Here is a 21,967-nt window from a genome sequence, read left to right as displayed (position 1 = left end):
GTTTGTTTGCAGACCCTGTCAGTCCCAGCAGAACTAACGGGGACAGCCAGGCAGTCAGCATGGCCTACTTAGAGCCACTGAGTGTCTGTAGTACCTTGATGAGGTTTCTGTCTTTAATACCAAAATGGGAGTCCTTCTTAGGAAATCAGACAACTATGTATGGTTTCAGACCAAGGTCCCTGGGCAGACCCGCCAGCCCGTGATCCAAGAGTCCCATGGGGCACTGGCACCAACCCCAGGAGTTTCAGGGATAATGAGTGTTGGTTGCTGTTGCACTCATGGTTGAGGAATCACAGCTTGTCGTAGATCATTTCTAGAAACTGCGCATAGATGTCTGGGATGCATTCCCTTCTGGGGTTGAATAGGAATTTGTAGTAGCCGACATCTGCACAAATCGCAGTGACCGCATTTGGCTCTGTTCCAAGGGCACAAATGCATGGAGAGCCCAAGGGAACCTGAAACTTGGAGAAACCCGTTTGCAACTAAAGGATTTTGGAAGGAAACTAGCTGACACCAAATTGGACTGTTTATTCCTTCCTGGGTCTTCAGCTGCAAAAATGTGCACTGTGCTGTGGTCACTGGATATGCAGATGAAGGACTCATCTTGATTGAAGTTAATGCAGAAAACATTAGCTGCTTGAGATCCTCTTCATAGTTCCTGGATTAAATGTCCTGATGAGGTATCAAATATTCTTATAAGGGTCCCTTTTGCGAGTGTGGTTGCAATTCTTGTTCCCTGCAGGTTGAGTATGATGCAGCTCAGGATGCCCTCAGGAGTGGGAATGTCCACAGGTGGCTTCTCTGTGCTGGCCCAGTCCACGAGCTGAACATGGCCCGTGTGCATGCCTGGCAAGGCCAGAAAAGAGTTGCTGCTATTGGGACAGAGGACAGAGGCCTTTAGGGTTTTAGGAGGTTTCAAAGATGTACAACTGATGGGGGTTCTGTGTGAGTGCAAACACCTTAATCATGGAGTCCAAAACAACCACAATTCTATCTCGCTGCAATTTGACTGCCTTGACTTCTGTAACAAATTCTATTTCATTAACAGTCTTCGTTTTCCGTCATCTCAGATCATCACTTTGTTGGGAAGGTATTTTGGCTTTTTTCCACCAACAACTAAAGCTAAATAGTTGCAGCAAAATAACATTTCATTATGACCAACTCTTCCTCCTAGAAATTTTTGTTTCTCTTTTTATTTTAATGGATTGGTGTTATAGACTCAGAATCCGTTTTCCATCCCACAAGCAAGGCATCCGTGGTCCTGGCTGAAGCCGGTGTAGAGCAGCTAGTTACTGTGGGAGTTACAGGGTAGGAGGATCATGGCGCCACTGGGCTGGCCCTCCCATTCTCAGCGAGCTGCCTGGGGAGGCTGGCTGGCTGGTCCGGTCCCACCAGGCTGGTGCTAAGGCCGCCCCAGGAATGGAAGTTTTATAGTATTGTATTTATGAAGACAACTTTCTCTCAAGCCTGAGCACCATTTGCCCTGAACAAACATGTTTGTTTTTATCTTCTGGAAATTGTGAATTTGTTGACTGTATGTTTACCGCCCCGCCCCCCTCCCTTTTTTTTTTGTTTGTTTGTTTTTGTTTTTGTTTTTGAGATGGAGTCTCACTCTGTCACCCAGGCTGGAGTGCAGTGGCGCGATCTCCGCTCACTGCAAGCTCCGCCTCCCAGGTTCACGCCATTCTCCTGCCTCAGCCTCCGGAGTACCTGGGACTACAGGTGCCCGCCACCATGCCCGGCTAATTTTTTATATTTTTTAGTAGAGACGGGGTTTCACCGTGTTAGCCGGGATGGTCTCGATCTCCTGACCTCGTGATCCGCCCGCCTCGGCCTCCCATGTTTCCCCCTTTTGAAGACACCAGCATGCTCAGATTCAAATTTTAGGTCCACCTCTGACAAAATGCCTAGAATGTTATCATGTGACCCCACTCTGTTTATTGTATACATATTTTCCCTCCTCTCAAATGTTGTTTCTCCCTATTAAGGTGTTGTTACACTCCCAATAAATATATAAACCTACTATGTACCCACAAAAATTAAAAAATAAAAATTTAGAGGAAAGAAGATATTGTTATAGTACTAGATATACTTTTGCAGGCCCACATTTTAAAAAATGAATAAAGGTGAGAATAACTCAAAATTTAGTAGCTGTAATAAAAGAAAAAAATAGCTTGCTTTCTGAAAAAGCTACAAGGAAAATACAATTCATAAGTTCCAGACAACACCACCAGCTACCAACATAACAAATCTTTCAGCCTAAGTGCAGGTCCCTTCTCTCATCCATCTGCCTTTGGCATAGTTACAATGACAGAGATGGTACCTCAGCAGGCTGGTACCTTTTCTTGCTCAATGTTTGCTTTTAATTTTTATTTCATTTTTTAAAAATTTTTATTTTTTTGAGACGGAGTCTCACTCTGTCGCCCAGGCTGCTGTGCAGTGGCAGGATTTCCGTTGACTTCAACCTCCGCCTCCCAGGTTCAAGCAATTCTCCTGCCTCAACCTCCCGAGTAGCTGGGATTACTAGTGCACACGACCATGCCTGGCTAATTTTTATATTTTTAGTAGAGATGGGGTTTCACCATGTTGGCAAGGCTGGTCTCGAACTCCTGACCTCAAGTGATCCACCCACCTTGGCCTTCCAAAGTGCTGGGATTACAGGCATGAGCCACCACACCTGGCCAATGTTTTCTTTTTAAACAAAGCAAAGAAAATTGAGATGAATTGTTCCAAAACGTTTTAATTATCATGAATATCATAAGTCATACAAAAAAATAAAGAATAATACAACCAACACTCATGCACCTGCCATCCTATAGCTTAAACATACTATATCACATCTGACTATTACCTAGTCTGTCTTTCCCCAATTAGTGATGCCTCTATAGTGATATCTATAAATGTTGGTTCTGTTTCTTTTGTTTCTGAAACTCTAGAACCTGTTCGGTACATATTGAATAAAAAAGCAACTTTTCACTGAAAGAGAAGGATAAGCGGACATCTTTCAACAGCAGAAAATGTATATCACTGCCTGTTCTTCTCCATCCACAAGGCTGAGGAGGGGATGAGGCTGACTCTCAATGGAGAGAAGTCAGCACCGCCACCCTCCTTAAAGGATTCTTGATGCTCATCAAACTATGCAAAAGAAAACCTCTCTTCTGGCTAAAAGGACCATGACGTGAATGCCCAGAAAGACAAGTTGTTGTCTGTTCTCACCAAGTTTTTTTAAAAAAGGATTTTTTGTGACTCTAACACCAAGGTTTGGTGTTAGAATTAAATTCAAGGGACATGATATTGTATTTGATTTTGTTATACACTTTGAGAAGCACATAAGGCTGAACTCCAGGAGATAAGAACCAAGGAGGGGACATAAAATCATAAATGTCCATAAATTCTGAATATGAAGCCACTCTACAGATACACAAAGTACATTTTTAGCTGAAACCTCATACAAGAAATATTGAAGGTAGACACTAAAGAAAAAATGCATTTAAAATTCATTTTAAATTAATAAAATATATTTAATTAATATTCAATCAATTAATGATAAAAATAGGGCCAGCTTTAAATAGTCAGTCTGTCAACAAATTTTGAGTATTGTCTGCTGACACTAGAGATATACTGGCACAGGACTTGTCCTCATGGAGCTTACAATCTAGTGAAAACAGATCAATGTTAAATCAGTAATTATAAGTAGATAACCAAATAATAGTGCTGTAAAGGAGAGGATCTGCATTAAAATGTCTGAAATCAAAAGCTGGGCACAGTGGCTCACACTTGTAATCCCAGAACTTTGGGAGGCTGTGGCGGGAGGATGGCTTAAGCCCAGGAGTTCAAAACTAGCCTGGGCAACAAAGTGAGATGCCATCTCTACCAAAAAGAAAAAAAAAAGAAAAAAAAATTAGCTGGATGTGGTGATGTGTGCCTGTAGTCCCAGCTACTTGGGAGGCTGAGGCAGGGGAATCGCTTGAGCCCAAGAGGTCAAGGCTGCAATGATCTGTGATCATGCCACTGCACTCCAGCCTGGGTGACAGAGTCAGACCCTGTCTCAAAAAAACAAAAAGCCTGAAATCAGTCATGAAAGTATCTACTGCAAAAGGTGACATAGACGTGGATAAAAAAAACATACTCTTGATGACAAAAGTGACCTCATTTTTTTTTTTTTTTTTGAGATGGAGTCTTGCTCTGTCACCAGGCTGGTGTGCAGTGGCATGATCTCGGCTCACTGCAACCTCCGCCTCCCGGGTTCAAGCGATTCCCCTGCCTCAGCCTCCCAAGTAGCTGGGACTACAGGTGCATGCCACCATGCCCAGCTAATTTTTTTGTATTTTAGTAGAGACGGGGTTTCATCATGTTAGCCAGGATGGTCTCGATCTCCTGACCTCATGATCTGCCCACCTCAGCCTCCCAAAGTGCTGGGATTACAGGTGTGAGCCACCGCACCTGGGCAAGTGACCTAATTTTTGTAGAACATGCCTTCTTACTTGTTTTCCATCATAATTAATATGATGCATTTGTCAGCGGAAGGTCTTGGAAATGGGGCAATGTGCCATCTGGGAAGTTCCCTCCTGCATGAAACTGGCCTGAGCAGGTGGATAAATCCATTACTTTAGGGCATTGTTCTCCTATCAGTTAGCTGATGAGGACAAGTCCACTCATATGATGTGGCAGTGCTGAGTCTTTGAAGAGGTTGCGTTTTTAATAAACAGTTCAAAACAATAAACCCCACCCCACCCCACCTAACTTCATTTGCCTCTTCTTTCGCTGATCTCAGGAACCAGAGTCAGAGTTGTACTTTTTACCCTTAACTCTTCACAGCACGTGAGTGTGCAATCATTAGGCTCCATCTCAACAATCCTTGAGAACAGAGCACACCTCATCTTTCAAATCTCACCTAGTGCTGGGAACAACACAAAGTCCTACAAATGTGATAATGAAACAAACTGACCCTGAATCCCACAGGCTCTGAACAGATAAATTAGGGAAGCCTGAGCCTGGAGCCTGCTCTCCAACTGAGCAGCAGGAGAGATGGGGTGGCACAGGCTTTCAAAAGATGCAGTGGGCCACAGCAGGCAGACATTTGGGGGAGAAGTGACTGGAAAAATACAACCATCCAGGGGGAAGATGATGAAGGGACTGGGTTCACACATGGACAGCAGGCTTCAGAAGGACGCCAGCAGAATGAATGTGGAGTGGATGTACTCACTCTGCATTGCTCCAGAGGACAGGGTAAGACCCCAGGCTGGAAGTCATGGAGAAGCAGTTAAGGCACACACAAGCTCAGCACAGGGGGAAACTTCTTAGAAACTCAGTGGGATGGGTAACTTCATTAGAGAATGAGATTTCCTCACTGGACATTTTCATCTGGAGGCTGCAGGAGCAGTGGTCAAAGATGATACAGACAGGATTCCTGAATGCCAAAGTTCCTCCCTCGATAGGATTTGGAGGATCTCGGGTGATGGACCAACACCATCCTGTGGGCTTGTGGAGGGGAGGACGACCACCTGCATAAGCACAGCCATCACTGAGTGTAACTTCAGGCTCGTGAGCCATCCTCAGTGCATCAACTCAGTGGGGGACGAGGACGGAGGCCAGGGATGGGAAGCAACAGGAAAGGAATTGCTGGCCTGTGCCTTTGCTCAGAATATAAATATTCTGGTAGAAACTCCCCTCAAGGAATGTGGTCACAAGTTACCCTCTGGGCCCCTGAGCATAAACCCACACCATCATGTACATGGGAGGAGAGGAGCACCTTCTCATACCCAGGATCACTGGGCATAGACTCCCTTCCTCACTACAAAGGGGTTGGAGAGATCCAAAGATGCTCTCTAAAAACAAAGTAACAATGTGTGAAAATGGCAAAATAGGGACCTGGAGTAAGTTCAATCTTCCCAGTGAACTTCATTAAAAATTTCATCTGATTACAAGTGATTATACTTCAAATACCTACGGGAGCCTCACTGGATGTGGGTGCAGCATTCGTTCCTGAGGCCTCAGAACTGCTCTCCTGAGCACAGCCAGTGCAAATTTGCAGGGTGAGAAGTCAAAGGCAGAAGGAAGCAGGTGAGAGCACTCCCTGCCTCTAAAGAAAAAGCACTCTCCTTGTTCAAAACATCAAGTTCTACTGAACCAAGTTGCAGATCTTAACAATAATAGAGATCACTGTAAAAGAGAAACTTTAATGTATGCTAAAAATTTTTTTTAGGAGGTAACATCCTGGTGTTTCTCAGAGGCAGGTAAATCATGACCTTTCACATTCTCTTTCAACACAGGGAGCACCTGAGATCCTACAGACAGGAAACATGGGGAGGATAAATCCAATGATGCATGCATCAGGTACATGCCAAAGTTCACCTGTGAACAAAACAGCAACAACAACAAAAAAGGCTAGATTATTTTAGCAATTAAAATAACTTTGTAAATATTAATGTTTAACTAAAATCAAGTCAGATTTTTAAAGACATATACTGAGACTTGATATCTCCTATCTGTTACACAGTAGAATGCACTGGAACATTAAGAGAATCCTAACTTTAGACTCCAAAGATTCTCATCCTAAGGCACCCTTTCTTGTGGTCACCCCACACCTTTTTCTTGCTGGGCACATCTCTGTCCCACATGCCCTGAACTTCCTGCAGAAGGACTTTCTTCCTACTCTCTCAGCTTGTGACCACCATCAGGCCCATTTCCTGTTTGCTGCCTGATGTAAAAGCCTTTTTTGGAAGACAGTGGCAGAACTCTGCATTTTCCTTGAGAAAGAATGATGCAAGTTAATTTTGTCAAATTCTCCTGAATAAGGATGGAAGGTCCAAAATGAAGAGTAGGTAAGTCTGCGCAATGTTAACCATCAATGCAAGTGAGCCATTCAGGACCCTAGGACCCTTTGGAGGACTTGACGTGCTCTCCGATCTGTTAGTTCCTGTGATAACATCTGTTGGACACCCTCATGTTCCAGGCCCCAGGCTAGGGGATTGGGCCAATTCCTCATGATTTGTACAAATGTGGGTGAAAAGTGCAGCCTCTGCACTCTCACTGCAACTGTTCTGTAAATCTAAAATTATTCCAAAATTTAAAAATAAAAGGTTCATCATGCCCATGAAAATTGCAGTGATGCTGAGAAACACTATTTTCATAGACCTTAGTATTGTATTTGTGCCTTCTTCTTTCTTCTCCTGGCAACCTGCATGGTGCAGGCTCAAGGTCCCCACACCCCAGACAACACAGCCTGCATTGACAGACATGCTGCTATAACAGTCAAATGCACTACTCTGCAGGCCATTTCTATCCCATATTGGTAAGAAAACTTACATAAATCAAATGTCTATACTGTGAAACAACCCTGGCTTTGAAGAAACACAGGAAACAATGTAGCACATTTTACCATGAATTAACTTGCCAGCTTATTATTGGAAGTAGATACAGTGTTTGCATTATTTCTGTTAATTTTCAAGAATTGTTCTATGTAGCCTGACTGCTTTTCTTGGCTTCCTGGAATTCTTTGAAAACAAAAAGTCCTAACAGAAAGTATAAGCCTGAAAATAAATCTTTCTAAAGAATCAACACATTGGAAGTTCAGTTTCTATAATCTGGAATTCATAACAACACTTTGTTGTTTTAACCCTCAAGAAAATGAATTTTCAGGCTTAATGAATGTATTTCCAGTTTAATGAAATGTACTGACTCTTTCTATGCAGCTACTCTATTCACATTAAGGCACTTTACTCTTCATGAGCTCTCTGTGTTAAAGAAAATAATGATCAAGACAATAGAATTACTTGTTTTTTTTGTACTCCATATCTCTTCAACAAGATTGGAAAGCATACAAACACATGTAGTAAAACAAAAAAAAGTGAGAACTTGGATGGAAAGGAAAAATAAAATGAAACTACAAACAAGGATAGGTTAATGGTAGCCCAACAGCTTTGGATGGGCAGCAAATCCCCCATTTAAAAAAATAACTCTGCACTATTATGAACATAGTTCTGGTATTGATAACACCAGGATCGGAAACCAGCTGTCGTATTTTGCAATCACGCTTACCTTTGTTTCACGACTCTCAGAAAGTTTTTGGAAAACATGCTGGTTTCGTTGCCCAGTTTGCTGGTCGATGCAAATCATCTGGCATCTGTGACAAGGCCCCAAAACCTGGCAGGTGAGAAGGAAAACACAGCGTTGCCACAAAAGTGACCAGAGCCTTGCACCTCAGAGGGAGGAATCACACAGAAATGCCCAGTCCCCTAACTATGGAGAGCCAGAACGTGGCACCTGTTCACCATCTCTGCTGGGGAATCATCTGCATTTGTTTGTCAGCTAAAAGACCACTGCTTAAGGGCTTTGCAGACAAAGAAAAGAGGGACTGAGATCTTGACGGTTCTCAGGAAATGTTGGAGAATGGATTTGAGGAAGGAAAGCACTCAGTGACTGGGAAGACAAATTGGAAAAAGAGAAAAGTCGCAGAAAGCCAGCACGGTGGCTCACACCTGTAATCCCAACACTTTGGGAGGCAGAGGTGGGCCGTTCGCTTGAGGCCAGGAGTTCAGGACCAGCCTGGACATCATGACAAAACCCTGTCTCTACTAAAAATACAAAAATTACCCAGGCGTGGTGATGCATGCCTGTAATCCCATCTACCCAGGAGGCTGAGGAAGAAGAATCACTTGAACCCGGGAGGCGGAGGTGGCAGTAAGCCAAGAACGCACCACTGCACTGCAGCCTGGGCAACAGAGCAAGAAAGAAGAAAGAGGAGGAGGAAGTCACAGAGCCAGCGCTGGCCCCTGTGAGAAGGTCATCAGAGAGAACTTTCATGTGTCAATGCCCGCTGACCCAGCAACTTCACATCTAAAAATCCAACCTAAGAAAGGAACCAGAAGCCCAACCACAGTCATGGACAAAGATTTATCCTCACATTGTTCATAATAGGAAAAACTTGTTAACATCATTAACGTGATATAGTGGAGAGAAATGGTTAAGTAAACCATGCTACATATATACGATGTATATGGTTCAGGCATTAAAATTATATCATGCAGGTATTAAAAGGAATCTATAAAAACCTTTAAATAAAATGGGGAATTGTTTTTATAACTGTAATAAATAGGAAACAAAATTATTTTTAATATACATATCTGTATGCATATATATATATATATCCATACGTACCCACGCCTACATGCCACACATACACAATACTTAAAACGCATTGTTATAGTTTCTTAACACAGGTCATACTGTCTGGTAGAGCTTAAAATCCCCCATAATATAAACATCAAAAAGAAAGCATGCAGCTCAGCAATAACGAGACGCTTCTTTTATCGCACATGTAAAAAGTGCAAAGGTACTTGATTTTCTTAAAACTATTTTCTCATAACCATTTTCTCTTCAGCTCACTCATGGGCAAATACAAATTATGCACTGAAATTAGAAACACTCACCTAATCTGGATGTGTCTTGGCCTGTCCCTGTTACTGGTGTGAAAGTTGCAGATACCAGGATGAAATCACTGATTAGACCCGAAAAAATTGGAGCCAGGATGGCATGAAGGCAGGGAGTTCATGCTTGCATTTCTGAGATAATGACTGTCTCAAGGACTTTCTAAAATAATCCCACAAGAAATTCCTCCATGTCCTTCGTGCATCTCCTGCTTTTCATGATCCATGTCTTGCATGTATGCACATATTTCTAGACCGGGTTTATCACTAGACATTCTTTAGGACTGCAGCAGTTCAGATAAGATGCTCTTAAAGGAACACTTGCCCAGTAACAGCGTCTCCACCAATGAACTGATGCCAATTCTGGCTGTGAGCCCCAGGAACCAATAAATTCTGTTTTCAAGCAGCTTGTATGAATTTATTTTTGCCAATAAAAGCTTTCCCTTACTCTCTCCTCTTCAGGTGCACCTGTGGCTTGCCATAGCTATGCATCCTAGTTTATAATCCTTTTTGCTTACTCCTGAATAAATTTGTCACATTAGGAGATCATTTTCTCTGGTGTGTTTTTTAAATTTTGTTTTTGTTTTTAATTGGGAAAAGTTTTCAATTAGCAATAATCACACCTCAGATAAACCTCATTGGCTCTGATACTGGCACTGTACAAAGCTCTAATTTTTTTTTCAGGTTGACGCTTACATTATGCACTGGGTACTAAATCAGTGGAAATATATGCTCCCTGTGGTACCGAAGTCAAGATTCCCAGGCCACGTAAGCATCCAGAACTTGCTGGAAAGGAGCTCTACCAAGGACTTGGCAAACCTGTGACCTCTCCAGATATCGTTTCCTTGTCTAGATTCTTGGCTGTATTTGGTGAGAACTATATCAGGGATATAGAGACTCAAGCCCAGGCCTGGCACTTGACCGTGCTCGAGAGTGGAAACTATCACTATTATACACGAGGATCCCTGCAGTGGAACGAGGCTTTTGTAATGCCACAAAGCTGTGCCCTCGAGGAGCCAGTGTGGCTCTCAGTTTCCTGCACCCTCTTACCTCTTTGCCTAGAAAACAGCTGATGCTTGGGGCCAGCTCCTGCAGAAAGGATGCCAGGGCCCTGCAACTCACACCAGCCCCAGCCTCTAGCAGCCACCCAACAGGCAACAACTTCTGTAAAAATCCTGTCACTTCAATGAAAGGCCCTCTTAGAACAGTTTCTCAAACTAGCAGAAGAAAGTGGCATTTTCCGGACACTATTTTCTTTTACCTTTTTTTTTCTTTGTGAGGTGAAGTTTCACTCTTATCACCCAGACTGGAGTTTCACTCTTGTCACCCAGGCAGCTCTCTGCAACCTCCATCTCCTGTGTTCAAGCGATTCTCCTGCCTCAGCCTCCTGAGTAACTGGGATTACAGGCACCAGCCACCACGCCCACCTAATTTTCATATTTTAAGTAGAGACGGGTTCTGCATGTTGGTCAGGCTGGTGTCAAACTCCTGACCTCAGGTGATCCGAGCACCTCAGTCTCCCAAAGTGCTGGGATTATAGGCATGAGCCACCGCACCCAGCCCCAAACACCAATACAAAGAAAACAATTTTCTTAAAACATCTTCATTTTAAAGCTTCTTTCTGGTATTCTTAGCAACTAGTATTTTAAAAACGTGTTTACTAGCATATATATTCATTAAAAAACAAGTCAAACAATACAGAAGCTTGAAGAATTAAAAGAGAAAGCACTCAGCAGCAGTGGTCCCCCTCTCCCCATCCACAGAGACAGGTGCTGCTCACGGGCTGCAGACCATCCCAGGACATCCCAGATTGTCCCAGGACATCCCAGATTGTCCCAGGACATCCAAACCATCCCAGACCATCCCAGACTGTGGCATGTAACTGCACACAACTGTGTATGTGCACCTGTGTAAACACACTCGCTGGGATCTCAGAGCCCATTTGGGTTTCTTTTTCAATTACTCTGCAATATGCAAGGACATCTTTCCAGTCAGGACATAGAAAGCCACCTCATCCTTGCATTTTGCAATTTTCACAACGGATGGCCTGGCATTCCATGGGTTGGAACACTTAGTTCTTCTCCTTTGAAGCCATGTGAATAGTTTCTAATGCTTTCCTGTGATCAATAATTTTGCAATAAAGGCCTAATTCACATAACTGTCTTTCCTTTTCATTTTTTTGGTAGTATCAGTCTCCCAAAATGAAATTATAAGGTCAACAGGAATAAAAAATATTTATGACTTGATAACACCCAGTAAAAAATTGTTTTCCAAAAGAGATGTGCTAGTTTCACAGTAATTGCTTCGGCACTGAGTATTATCATCAACAAACATCTTTTGAGCATTTGCTTTTTTTTGAGACAGGGTCTTGCTCCGTCACCCAGGCTGGAGGGCAGTGGCTTCATCATAGCTCACTGCAGCCTTCATTTCCCAGGCTCAAGCAATCCTCCCACCTCAGCCTCCTGAGTAGCTGAGACCACAGGGATGTACCACCATGCCCAGCTAATTTTTTAATATTCACTAGAGATGAGGTCTTGCTATTTTGCCTAGGCTGGTCTCAAACTCGTGAGCTCAAGTGATCCTCCTTCCTTGGCCTCCTAAAGCACTGGGATTTCAGGCACGAGCCACTGTGCCCAGCCAAGCATTGACTTTCTTGAAAGGCACAGTATTGCCAAGCATGGTGGCCTATGCCTATAATCCCAACACTGGGAGGCTGAGGCCAGCACGTCACTTGAGCCCAGGAGGTTGAAACCAGTCTGGCCAACATGGTGAAATCCCATCTCTACCAAAAATAAAAAATTTAGCCAGGTATGGTGGTGCACACCTGTAGTCACAGCTACTCAGGAGGCTGAGGCAGGAGGATTGCTTGAACCCGAGGGGCAGAGGTTGCAATGAGCCAAGATTGCACCACTGTACTCTAGCCTGGACAACAGAATAAGACCCTGTCTCAAAAAAAAGAAAAGAAAGGTGCAGTATTAACCATATCTTATGCTCTTTAATGCTCGCGCCGGACTAATGCATGTAGATATTATTGATTGACTGATTGACTGACAGGATCTTGCTCTGAGACCCAGGCTAGAGCACAGTGGGGCAATCTTGATTCATTACAGGCTTGAGCTCCTGGGCTCAAGCAATCCTCCCACCTCAACGAGCTGAGACTACAGGTGCACACCACCGTGCCTGGCTAATTTTTCGTGTGTGTGTTTGTGTGTGTGTGTGTGTGTGTGTGTGTGTAGAGAGACGAAGTCTTGCTATGCTGCCCAGGCTGGTAAAAGTAATTTTATGCTTATTTTCATACTTGTATTAGCGTTTCTATGGGATAGATTTCTACGGGATAGATTTCTACAGGTGAAATTATTGAGTCAAAGGGCATGCATATTTTGATTTTTACTAGTTGTGGTCTGTTAAGAATGGTGACCTAAAGAAAGCAAAGCCTGCTAAGTCATCTAAGAAAGGTTCCTTAAAGAGTCTTCCTTATATTTATGTCTCGAGATACCTGGAGAGGCACAGGTGCTACTGTTGCCAGGTAAGTTTCTGAGAGTAATCTCAGTCTAGTTCTAGTTCTCTTCCCTTTTTTTTCTTCCTTTCTTCCTCCCTCTCACTCTCCACCTATCTGATAATGTATATTTAGTGTCTATTTTGTTCCCAGCAGGATGTGTAACAGTAGGCATTTTTTTAAAACATGGCAGAGACACAGGGATAGAAAATAAGGAAGAGTAAGTAAGGATGGAGGGATGAGGGAAACGGCAGGAGGGCTAGTGCCCGAGATGGGCTTATGGGAGAGAATGTAGGAGATAATATAGATTGCTTGTCAAGGGGGAGCCACTGCCAGGGTAAGAGGAAGCCTAGGGAGTTAAAAACATCAAAAACATCATTGGGACATTTTATTGTGCCATGCAATTTATTTCCTATACCCCAGATCTCTAAAATTCTTTAATAAAGATTCAAATGACTGTTTACTGCTTTCCTAGATGTTAGAATGGTGTTCCTTCTGAGTGCAGAGCCTGAATACAAGGTAGCTCGTTATAGTCAGTTTATACCAGTGGCTAATTACACTACCACAGGTTGAGTATTCCTTATCCAATATGCTTGGAACCAGAAGCATTTTGAGATTTTTTAAAATTTTGGAATGTTTACATTATATATCTCTGGTACACTTAACCAGTTGAGCATTCCTAATTCGAAAATCTGAAATCCAAAATGCTCCAGTGGTCATATCCTTTGAATGTCATGTCAGTGCTCAAAAAGTTTTATATTTTAGAGCATTTCAGATTTCAGATTTTTGGATTAAGGATGTCCAGCCTGTATTATAAAAATAATTTCAGCCCCCACTAAAGAACAGAGCACATTCTCTGGCATTAGATATTTCTTATCTCTCCTGTCCATTTCTTCCCTCAACAATTACTTATTGAGCACTGACTCTGGGCCAGTGTCGTTCAAGGCCATAGAGGTACAGCAGGGAACAAAACAGACTTGGTCTCACCCTCCTACACACTGCAGGAATAAGCAGAACGTGACCCTGTGGCAGGTCAGGGGCATCCTTTCCAAGAAGGTGACATCTGAGCTGAGACCCTTGGACAACATGCCAAGCAGAAGGGATGGCAAGGGCTAAGGCAGGAAGGGTGGCTGTTTAGGGAACAGAGAGAAGGTCACTGTGACAGACGCAGAGAGGGAAGGGGTGATGAGCTCAGAGACAGTGGCAGCGTGGGATCTCGTAGGGCCTTGTCAACCATGTGAAGAGCACAGATTTTAGCCTAAGACCTTTTGCCTCTTTCTCATGTCTTTGAAGCCCATAGCCAAAGGTTTTGGGAGTCCAAAGCCAGGGAGAGAGGACATCGTGGTGGCTTTGCCTCTGACAATCTCCTTCCCAGCCACCAGCAAAGGCAGAAAAGGTGAAGCGTGTAGAGGAGTGGGTAGCCATGGGCACAGAGGCACCGCCAGGCTTCTGGGCCTCCCTCCACAAGCTCCAGACTGCCACAAAGTCCAACAAGTTTCAGGAGGATGACAGTCTCATGACACAAGCATTCCAAAAAACCAGAGTTTAAGCCTAGACATAACGACAGCACAGAGGCAGTGCCGAGCCCTCTGATGGGGCGCACCTTCTGTGGCTTGTGCGAAACCGACTGCTACCATCCTCTTGGGGAATAAAGGATGGATTATTCCATGGGGTGTCTTAGAAGGCTGAGCTTACACAACCTCCCACCAAGATTTTGTAGTTAAGAGACAAGAACAGGGAGGGAGTCCCACCTGCAGCTATCCAGGTCTGGGATTGAGGTCAATCTTCATTGACAACCCTAGAGGAAGGATAATAGAACTTCCCCAAACTTACCTGGAAACGCAAAGAGCCAATTGAAATCTCATCCCATTTCTCTTCTTCAAAAGCCCTTTTTCCATTGATAATAATATTGGCACGAAAACGTAAGCTGAGATCCTTCACTGAGAATAATTCATCCTTTCCATTCTCATCACTGTTTAAAGCAACCAAAAAGAGTAAATGGGGGGAGGATGGCAGATAATTGTACCACTATAATAATTCATCATGCCTGCCACATAACACCTAACTTCATCAGCTCTACTGTGGCCTGTGCCCTGGATAATCAAAACAGACTTTTACCATGAGTGCAAGGCCAAGAGACACCCATCTGCTAAACAGGCATCAGGGCCTCCCCTGGGATACGGTCCCATCTCCAGTGAGAGGCCCACAAGAGCCAGGCAAAGGGCGAGCAGATCTTAGCTGAAGAGATGAAGGACTTTGGAAATCAGAAGAACAGAACTCCAGTGAAAAAGGAACTTCTGAGAACATACCAGTTCTATAACGTGGGGCGGCATAAGGCATTTAAAAACCTGTCAAAATGATCAAAGACCTAAGAAGCACTGAGATCTCATTCCCTTTTTCCCCCCCTTCTTTTAACAGGTGTTGAGATCTCACTCTTTTTTTTTCGGGTATTAAAACATTATAAATAAAGAAGATGGTATTTCCTAATTTCCATTCTACTTGCAGTGTAACATCTGCTATTTTTCTAATTCCCTTTTTTTTTTTTTTTTTTTTTTGAGACAAGGTCTTGCTCTGTCACCGAGACTGGAGTGCAGTGGCACAATCTCAGCTCATTGCAGCCTTGACCAGGATCCCAGGCTCAAGTAATTCTCCTGCCTCAGCCTCCCAAGTAGGTGGGACTACAAGCATGTGCCACCATGCCCAGCTAACTTATTTTTACTTTTTTTAGAGATGGGGTCTCACTATATTGCCCAGGCTGGGTTTGAACTCCTGGGCTCAAGTGATCCTCCCACCTCAGCCTCTCAAAGTGCTGGGATTACAGGTGTGAGCCACCATGCCTAGCCTATTTTTGTAACTCTTGTTTATTTTTGTAATTTTTATTTATTGCCATGAGGTTCCAAAAAAAATGGCCCTCTGCACCCCCCACCCCCACCCAGAAGAATGCACTGAAAATACATCTTAAAACTTCTCTGACAAAAGAACACATCCTGTATGATCCCACCACATTAAGTTGAAGAATGGGTGAAACTAGCTATGGTGAAAGAAGTCAGAATAGTGGTGACCTTCAGTGAGGTTGACTGGGATGGGATACAAGGGAGGTTTCTGGAGTACATTCTTAGCTTGATCTAGGTAGTGGTAGTTGCTGGTGAAGTCCCAAAACACTTAACGTGTTTATCAGCAGATACTTTGCCTCATTCACCAGAGAAAGGGTGGCTGTTGTACCAGGAGATTGATCTGAAAATGATGGAGCATAGGCGTATACATCTGTAAAACTTTATTTAACTGTGTACTGATGACTTTTGCACTTTTTTGTGCTTCAATAAATTTTTAATTGCTTAAGTTGGTGTGAGATAAATCCTCAGGCATGGTTAGAGTATGCCCCAGAGACAGGGTTGAAAGACTATGGGGCTGGGAAGGAGGAGTCCCAATCTCCTTTGAATGGCAAACAACGTATGAAAAGCCAGAGACCGGGATACCTGAGTCTGGTTTTGCCACTTACTAAGGGCAACTCCCACAACCTATGAGGACCACAGTTTCCTCATCTGCAACAAGAGGATTAGCACTTTTCCAATCCTGAAATCCTTTGATTCTGGATCAACTCTCTGGGTTATAAACCCTCACTTTGGGCTTCGTAAAAGGGCATGTTTTATGTCCAAAAGCTATCATGGTTAACATGTGCATGATAGAGTCCCTCAAATTTGCAAATAAAGCACAGAGAAATACCTAGCAGGGGACCCTAGCCCTGCTCTTGGATCAGCTGCCCAGCGGGTCCTCCCTGCTATAAACCAGATGGTGGGGAACGTGGCCCCTCCTGGTAGGAACTGGGGTTACAGCAAGCCTCTCCCCACCTCCTATCTTTCCACACCAAGAACCCCACAAAACTGCATACCCACTTTTTCCAGGACTCTGGATGCCTGAGGAGAAGGGTCCCTCAGTGCCAGGAGAACTCAGTGAATACCCAGAGAACATGCGGCTGCATCAAACTTTTGCCCTCAAAGATAGCGAGCTGGGCCACAGTATGAGAATGATGTTGTATGTTTTCAACAATGGATAGAAACAAAAGTGACTACAAATAGCCCATCCCTGCAGAGGCGGACGACGTGGCTTAGTCAGCTTTATTAAACTGTATTTGTATGTCTTTGCAAATATGTATGTGTGTGTACTTGACCACGTGGTGCATGACAGTCACAGGACCCCCAGTTCACAGTGCTGTTAGGGGTAAGCCACTAACAACACTCATCTCTGGCCTGTGGACCAGGAATGAGGAGCCCGTCCCAGTCACCCTGTGGCATGAGAGCTGGGTGATTTTTCCTCATTGCCTGGCTACCTCGAGACTTCAGTTTGCTCTAAAGAACAACGAGAGGGTTGGCCCAACCATGACCCTTTCTGGAGCTGACCTCCCAATGCTGTTAGGGTCCTTGGGAGAGCACTGGGTGGGAGTGGGCAGGGAGGGGTGCTAATTCCATCTGCGGCGCATCTTTCAAATAAAGTGTGCCTGCAGTTACAACTTTAAAAGCTTTCATAACCACTCTTCTTTAGCCTTTAAAATGACTGTGTGAAGTAGGGCAGAGATCCTCGGGGACAGGGGATAGTGGGAGGGTGGGCAATAAAAGTTAGTCAAGTTGGTGGCAATTCAATTAAAACAAACATTAAGAAATTGAATGATTAAAAAGTGAGAGCTAGGGGTTCTCCATTAACCATCTTGAGAATATCAAAAAGGATCTTTGTAAGATAAAAGATAACCCTCTATAAAGATGAACGGAAGCTGGATGAAAGGGCCTGCTTACTTCTCAGGGCCTCAGTTTCTCATCTGTACATGAAGCAGGGCTGAACTTCATGACTCTCAGATCTCTCCTCTCCAGGCAGGCGCCAGGCCCTGCTCCCAGTGGCAAATGGTTATGCTTGTCTGCTAGTCCCGAGGTATGAGGTCTTACCTGGTGTTTAGTTGCCGGTGAAGTTCCAAAATACTGGATGTGTTGATCAGCAGATACTGTGCCTCATTCACCAGAGAAAGGGTGGCCATTGTACCAGGAAGTTGATCTGAAAATGATGGAGCATTTAAAAGAAGAGTTGCTTTCTCAGAATGCCAGTGAATCATGTTTCCATAGACTTGTATTTTTTTAAAAGGTAGAGACTATTTCTACAAGGGAAAAAAAGTGACGTCCTGGCAATAATAAAAATGTCCTAAGCGTGGTGCATATCTCTCAATAAAGAGGGAAAAGGAGATCCTAGAATACTCTGTTTAAAATAACCTGGTGAAAATAACAAAGGCTGGGCACAGTGGCTCAGCACTTTGGGAGGCTGAGGTGGGAGGGTTACATGAACCCAGGAGTTTGACACCAGCCTGACCAATATGGTGAAACCCTGTCTCTACTAAAAATACAAAAATTAGCCAGGTGTGGTGGTACACACCTGTAATCCCTGCTACCCGGGAGGCTGAGGCAGGAGAATCACTTGAACCCGTGAGGCGGAGGTTGCAGTGAGCCGAGATCACACCACTGCACTCTAGCCTGGGTGACACAGCAACACTCTGTCTCAAAAAAATTTAGAAAATAAAAAAAATAAAATGAAAAATGCTGAGATGAAATTGTTCCAGCAAATTAGACTTGGAGGCAAGACTTCAAGGTGGAGGGATGACAGCAGGCGCGTCCTTCCCCTGGATAGGACGGAGCAAGGCAGAGAGCCCTGGTGAGGGCAAAAGGCCCAGGGAGAGCTTCTGAATCTAATCAGGGAAAAGCTGTTTGCCCTTGGGCAAGTGCCAGATATTGAGTTTAGAAATAGATAGTAGATATTTAAAAACTACTAAAAGGGAGGGCTAGGCGCGATGGCTCACTCCTGGAATCCCAGCACTTTGGGAGGCCGAGGCAGGAGGATCACCTGAGATCGGGAGTTCGAGACCAGCCTGACCAACATGGAGAAACCCCATCTGTAGTAAAAATACAAAATTAACTGGGTGCGGTGCCACATGCCTTTAATCTTAGCTACTCAGGAGGCTGAGGCAGGAGGATCTCTTGAACTCAGGAGATGAACGTTGCAGTGAGCCAAGATCACACTATTGCACTCCAGCCTGCGCAATAAGAGTGAAACTGCAAAACTCTGTCTTAAAAAAAAAAAAAAAAAAAACTACTAAAAGGGGAACGAAACTATTGAAAGAAAATATTAAGTGTATTCAGAATAGCTGGCACCCTATCACCCGGTTCCCATCTCCCTTTGGCAGGCCCGGCATCACTATCATTATCCAAGATATTGATGAAAAGGTTTGCCTGGACCAGGACCTACTGAGCTGTTTCCAAATCAGGTGTGTGGACCCCAGAGTAGACGCAAATGGATACTTTTGAGAGAATTGCCCTCCAGATCTGCCACTTGCATATATCCTCTTTGCTAAAATGGCTCTGCCAGAGAAGGGAGGTGCAATCCCAGCCCTGTCCACAAAGACCCTTCCTCTTTCACAGAGGAAAGGCCAAGGTCTCCTAAAGCACACTCCCTCAGGGACCAACAATCTCCAGAGTGGAAGACAAAAGCCCCATTCAAAACCCTGGAGTCCGAGCTGAGAAAATAAAAGTCTCTAAAGCTTGGGCAAATGATCCTCCTGTAGGTCAGATGGATTCCAATTATTTGCTGTCCACAAAACTGCAGGACCTAATTAAGTTGTCAAGAGACAGATGATGAAAGGCATTTCAATCTTAGAGCCCAGTGCTTCGGTCACATACTTCAGAAGAAAGGTTTGAGTGACACTGCACTAACGAAACTCCTTTCCCTAGCCCTTTATTTAAGCTTCTCAGAAGAGACCCGAGGCTGAGCACCAGCTATTCTGGCCATGAGTGACAGTCATTCATGGGAATAGGAACCAGTGGCAGGGTGCCCAGCCACCTCATTAAGAGGCTCATTTTCGCTAATTTTGTTCTTATGTTTAATAATTATTTTTCAAAATTTATAATATACTTATGTTGCTTTGATCAACTGTGTACGACTAAAAATTATGGGCTGGGTGCAAAGGCTCATGCCTGTAGTCCCAGCACTTTGGGAGGCCAAGGTGGGAGGACTGCTTGAACTCAAAAGTTGGAGACCAGCCTGGGCAACAAGGCGAAACCCCATCTCTATTAAAAATAAAAAATAAAAAATAAGAACTCAATGCAGAAGAAATTTCCTAGCACTTAAACTCTTACAATCACAGTAAACTTTAAAAAATGTTTATCCATGTCAATTTATATACACATTTTAATTTCACAGAAGTATGATAGGGTAGTAGTCAATGAAAGATTTCCAAGCACAGAATATATAACACTAAGATAAAATTCTGTTGAGGACATGGAAAGGAAATACAAGTTGCAGAAGGAAAAGGAAAGAAATAAAAGACTGACCATTGAAAGACAGTTCGTTCATATATATATATGTGTGTGTGTATATATATATACACACACACATATATATATATGAACGAACTGTCTTTATATATATATATATATATACACACACACATATATATATGAAAAGGAAAGAAATAAAACTGACTATTAAAGGACAGTTTGTTCTCTCTCTCTCCCTCTCACTCTCTCTCTCTCTATACACAGACACACACACACACACACACAGAGATAATGTATTTTGTAATGAATACTCACGAGATTCAAATTGTTGTGGTTTAAAAAAATGCTGCAGTATTGAGATTCTACTGGCTTTGTTGAAAAGAACAATGTACAAGTTTAAATTTAAAATGACAATGTTTACAATATACCGGAAATCACATCCTTTGTAGCTGCTTAAACTATTTTTAAAATTTAGATGACAACGTAAAAATTTTAATATGAGTGAGGAATATAGTTTTAAAAAATCCTTCTAAGGTATACCAACTCAAAAAAACTGTTTCAAGACCAATGGCTTAGATTGCCAGAGAACATGGGACCCTAAGCAATGTCCTCTAAGTGTAAGCAGTCACAAGCTGGCACTCCCTGATTCTGCATCGTGCAGGGAGCAGGAAGACAGGCTTTCTTCTTTCCTCTGCACCTACCACCTTTGTTCCACCAAGGCCCCATCTCCCACCAGGACAGTCCCAGCTGCCTCCCACCTGTGCCTTTACTGCCTGAGTTTCCCACTCGATGCAGCCCCCTCGCCAAGTCAGGGCTGACCTTCTAACATAAGCAGTGTTACGAAGCTTCTCGGCTTAGAATCCTCCAGTGAGTTCCGCAGCCACAGGTAAAGTACTACTGACTCCTCAGTGGCACACTCAACCCTTCTCCCCATCTATCCCCCGTCACTCCCCTGCTCACATCTGACCCTCTAAACCCTTCTCTGAGCCCATGAATGCCAAGCCCTGCCATGCTGCTCCCCGGTAACCATCCTGCCTGTGACTGCCTGAAAAATTCCTACTCTCCTTTTTTTTTTTTTTGAGACAGAGTCTTGCTCTATCACCAGGCTGGAGTGCAGTGGCGCGGTCTTGGCTCACTGCAACCTCTGCCTCCTGGGTTCAAGCGATTCTTCTGCCTCAGCCTCCCAAGTAGCTGGGATTACAGGCATGTGCCACCATGCCCAGCTAATTTTTGTATTTTTAGTAGAGGTGGGGTTTCACCATGTTGGCCAGGCTGGTCTTGAACTCCTGACCTCGTGATCCGCCCGCCTCGGCCTCCCAAAGTCCTGGGACTACAGGCGTGAGCCACTGCGCCCAGCCTCCTACTCTCCTTTTAAGATGCAGCTCCAAACTCACCTCCTCCCTGAAGCCCTCTGTGACTCATTCCAGGTGTAGAGGATTCTGCCCTTTGCATAGACCTTTATTACATCTCTTACGTTGCAGCATTGCTATCTGCTGGCAATTGATCTCACCAACCAAGACTCCAAAGGACCAGGACTAAGGCTTAATTATCTCAGCCAGCCTCCTGAAAACCCAGCAAACCCCAGGTAGGCAATGGGTGCTATGAATAATTGGCACTTAGAGATTTCACTGCTGCTCACTTCTCCAGATAATTTACAAGGGTGGTACACAGGTCCTGACAAATCCTACTCCTTTCATGCCTCTACCCCTGGAAATGCCTATTTCTCTCTCCCCTTT

General features: G+C 43.9%; 1 protein-coding gene and 2 pseudogenes across 1 annotated transcript in view; all 3 read right to left on the bottom strand.

Moving 5' to 3' along the window:
• Nucleotides 1-224: 224 nt before the first annotated feature.
• LOC101144460 (WD repeat domain phosphoinositide-interacting protein 3-like) lies at nt 225-1,357 on the bottom strand (annotated as a pseudogene).
• A 4,802-nt stretch (nt 1,358-6,159) lies between these two features.
• The window catches only part of MOCOS (molybdenum cofactor sulfurase), a 75,175-nt gene continuing 59,367 nt past the window's right edge, over nt 6,160-21,967 (bottom strand). The window contains exons 12-15 of the mRNA XM_004059341.5: nt 17,859-17,964; nt 14,758-14,896; nt 8,041-8,145; nt 6,160-6,354 (exon numbers count right to left, since the gene is read on the bottom strand). Coding sequence (XP_004059389.1) covers nt 6,202-6,354; nt 8,041-8,145; nt 14,758-14,896; nt 17,859-17,964 — 503 coding nt within the window. The 3' untranslated portion in view covers nt 6,160-6,201. The remainder of the gene's footprint in view (nt 6,355-8,040; nt 8,146-14,757; nt 14,897-17,858; nt 17,965-21,967) is intronic.
• Nucleotides 9,981-10,096, bottom strand: LOC115931514 (uncharacterized; annotated as a pseudogene).

The sequence above is a fragment of the Gorilla gorilla genome, chromosome 17 (assembly GCF_029281585.2).
Source record: "Gorilla gorilla gorilla isolate KB3781 chromosome 17, NHGRI_mGorGor1-v2.1_pri, whole genome shotgun sequence".
Taxonomy (NCBI): domain Eukaryota; kingdom Metazoa; phylum Chordata; class Mammalia; order Primates; family Hominidae; genus Gorilla; species Gorilla gorilla.
This window is presented reverse-complemented; position numbering and strand designations above follow the sequence as displayed.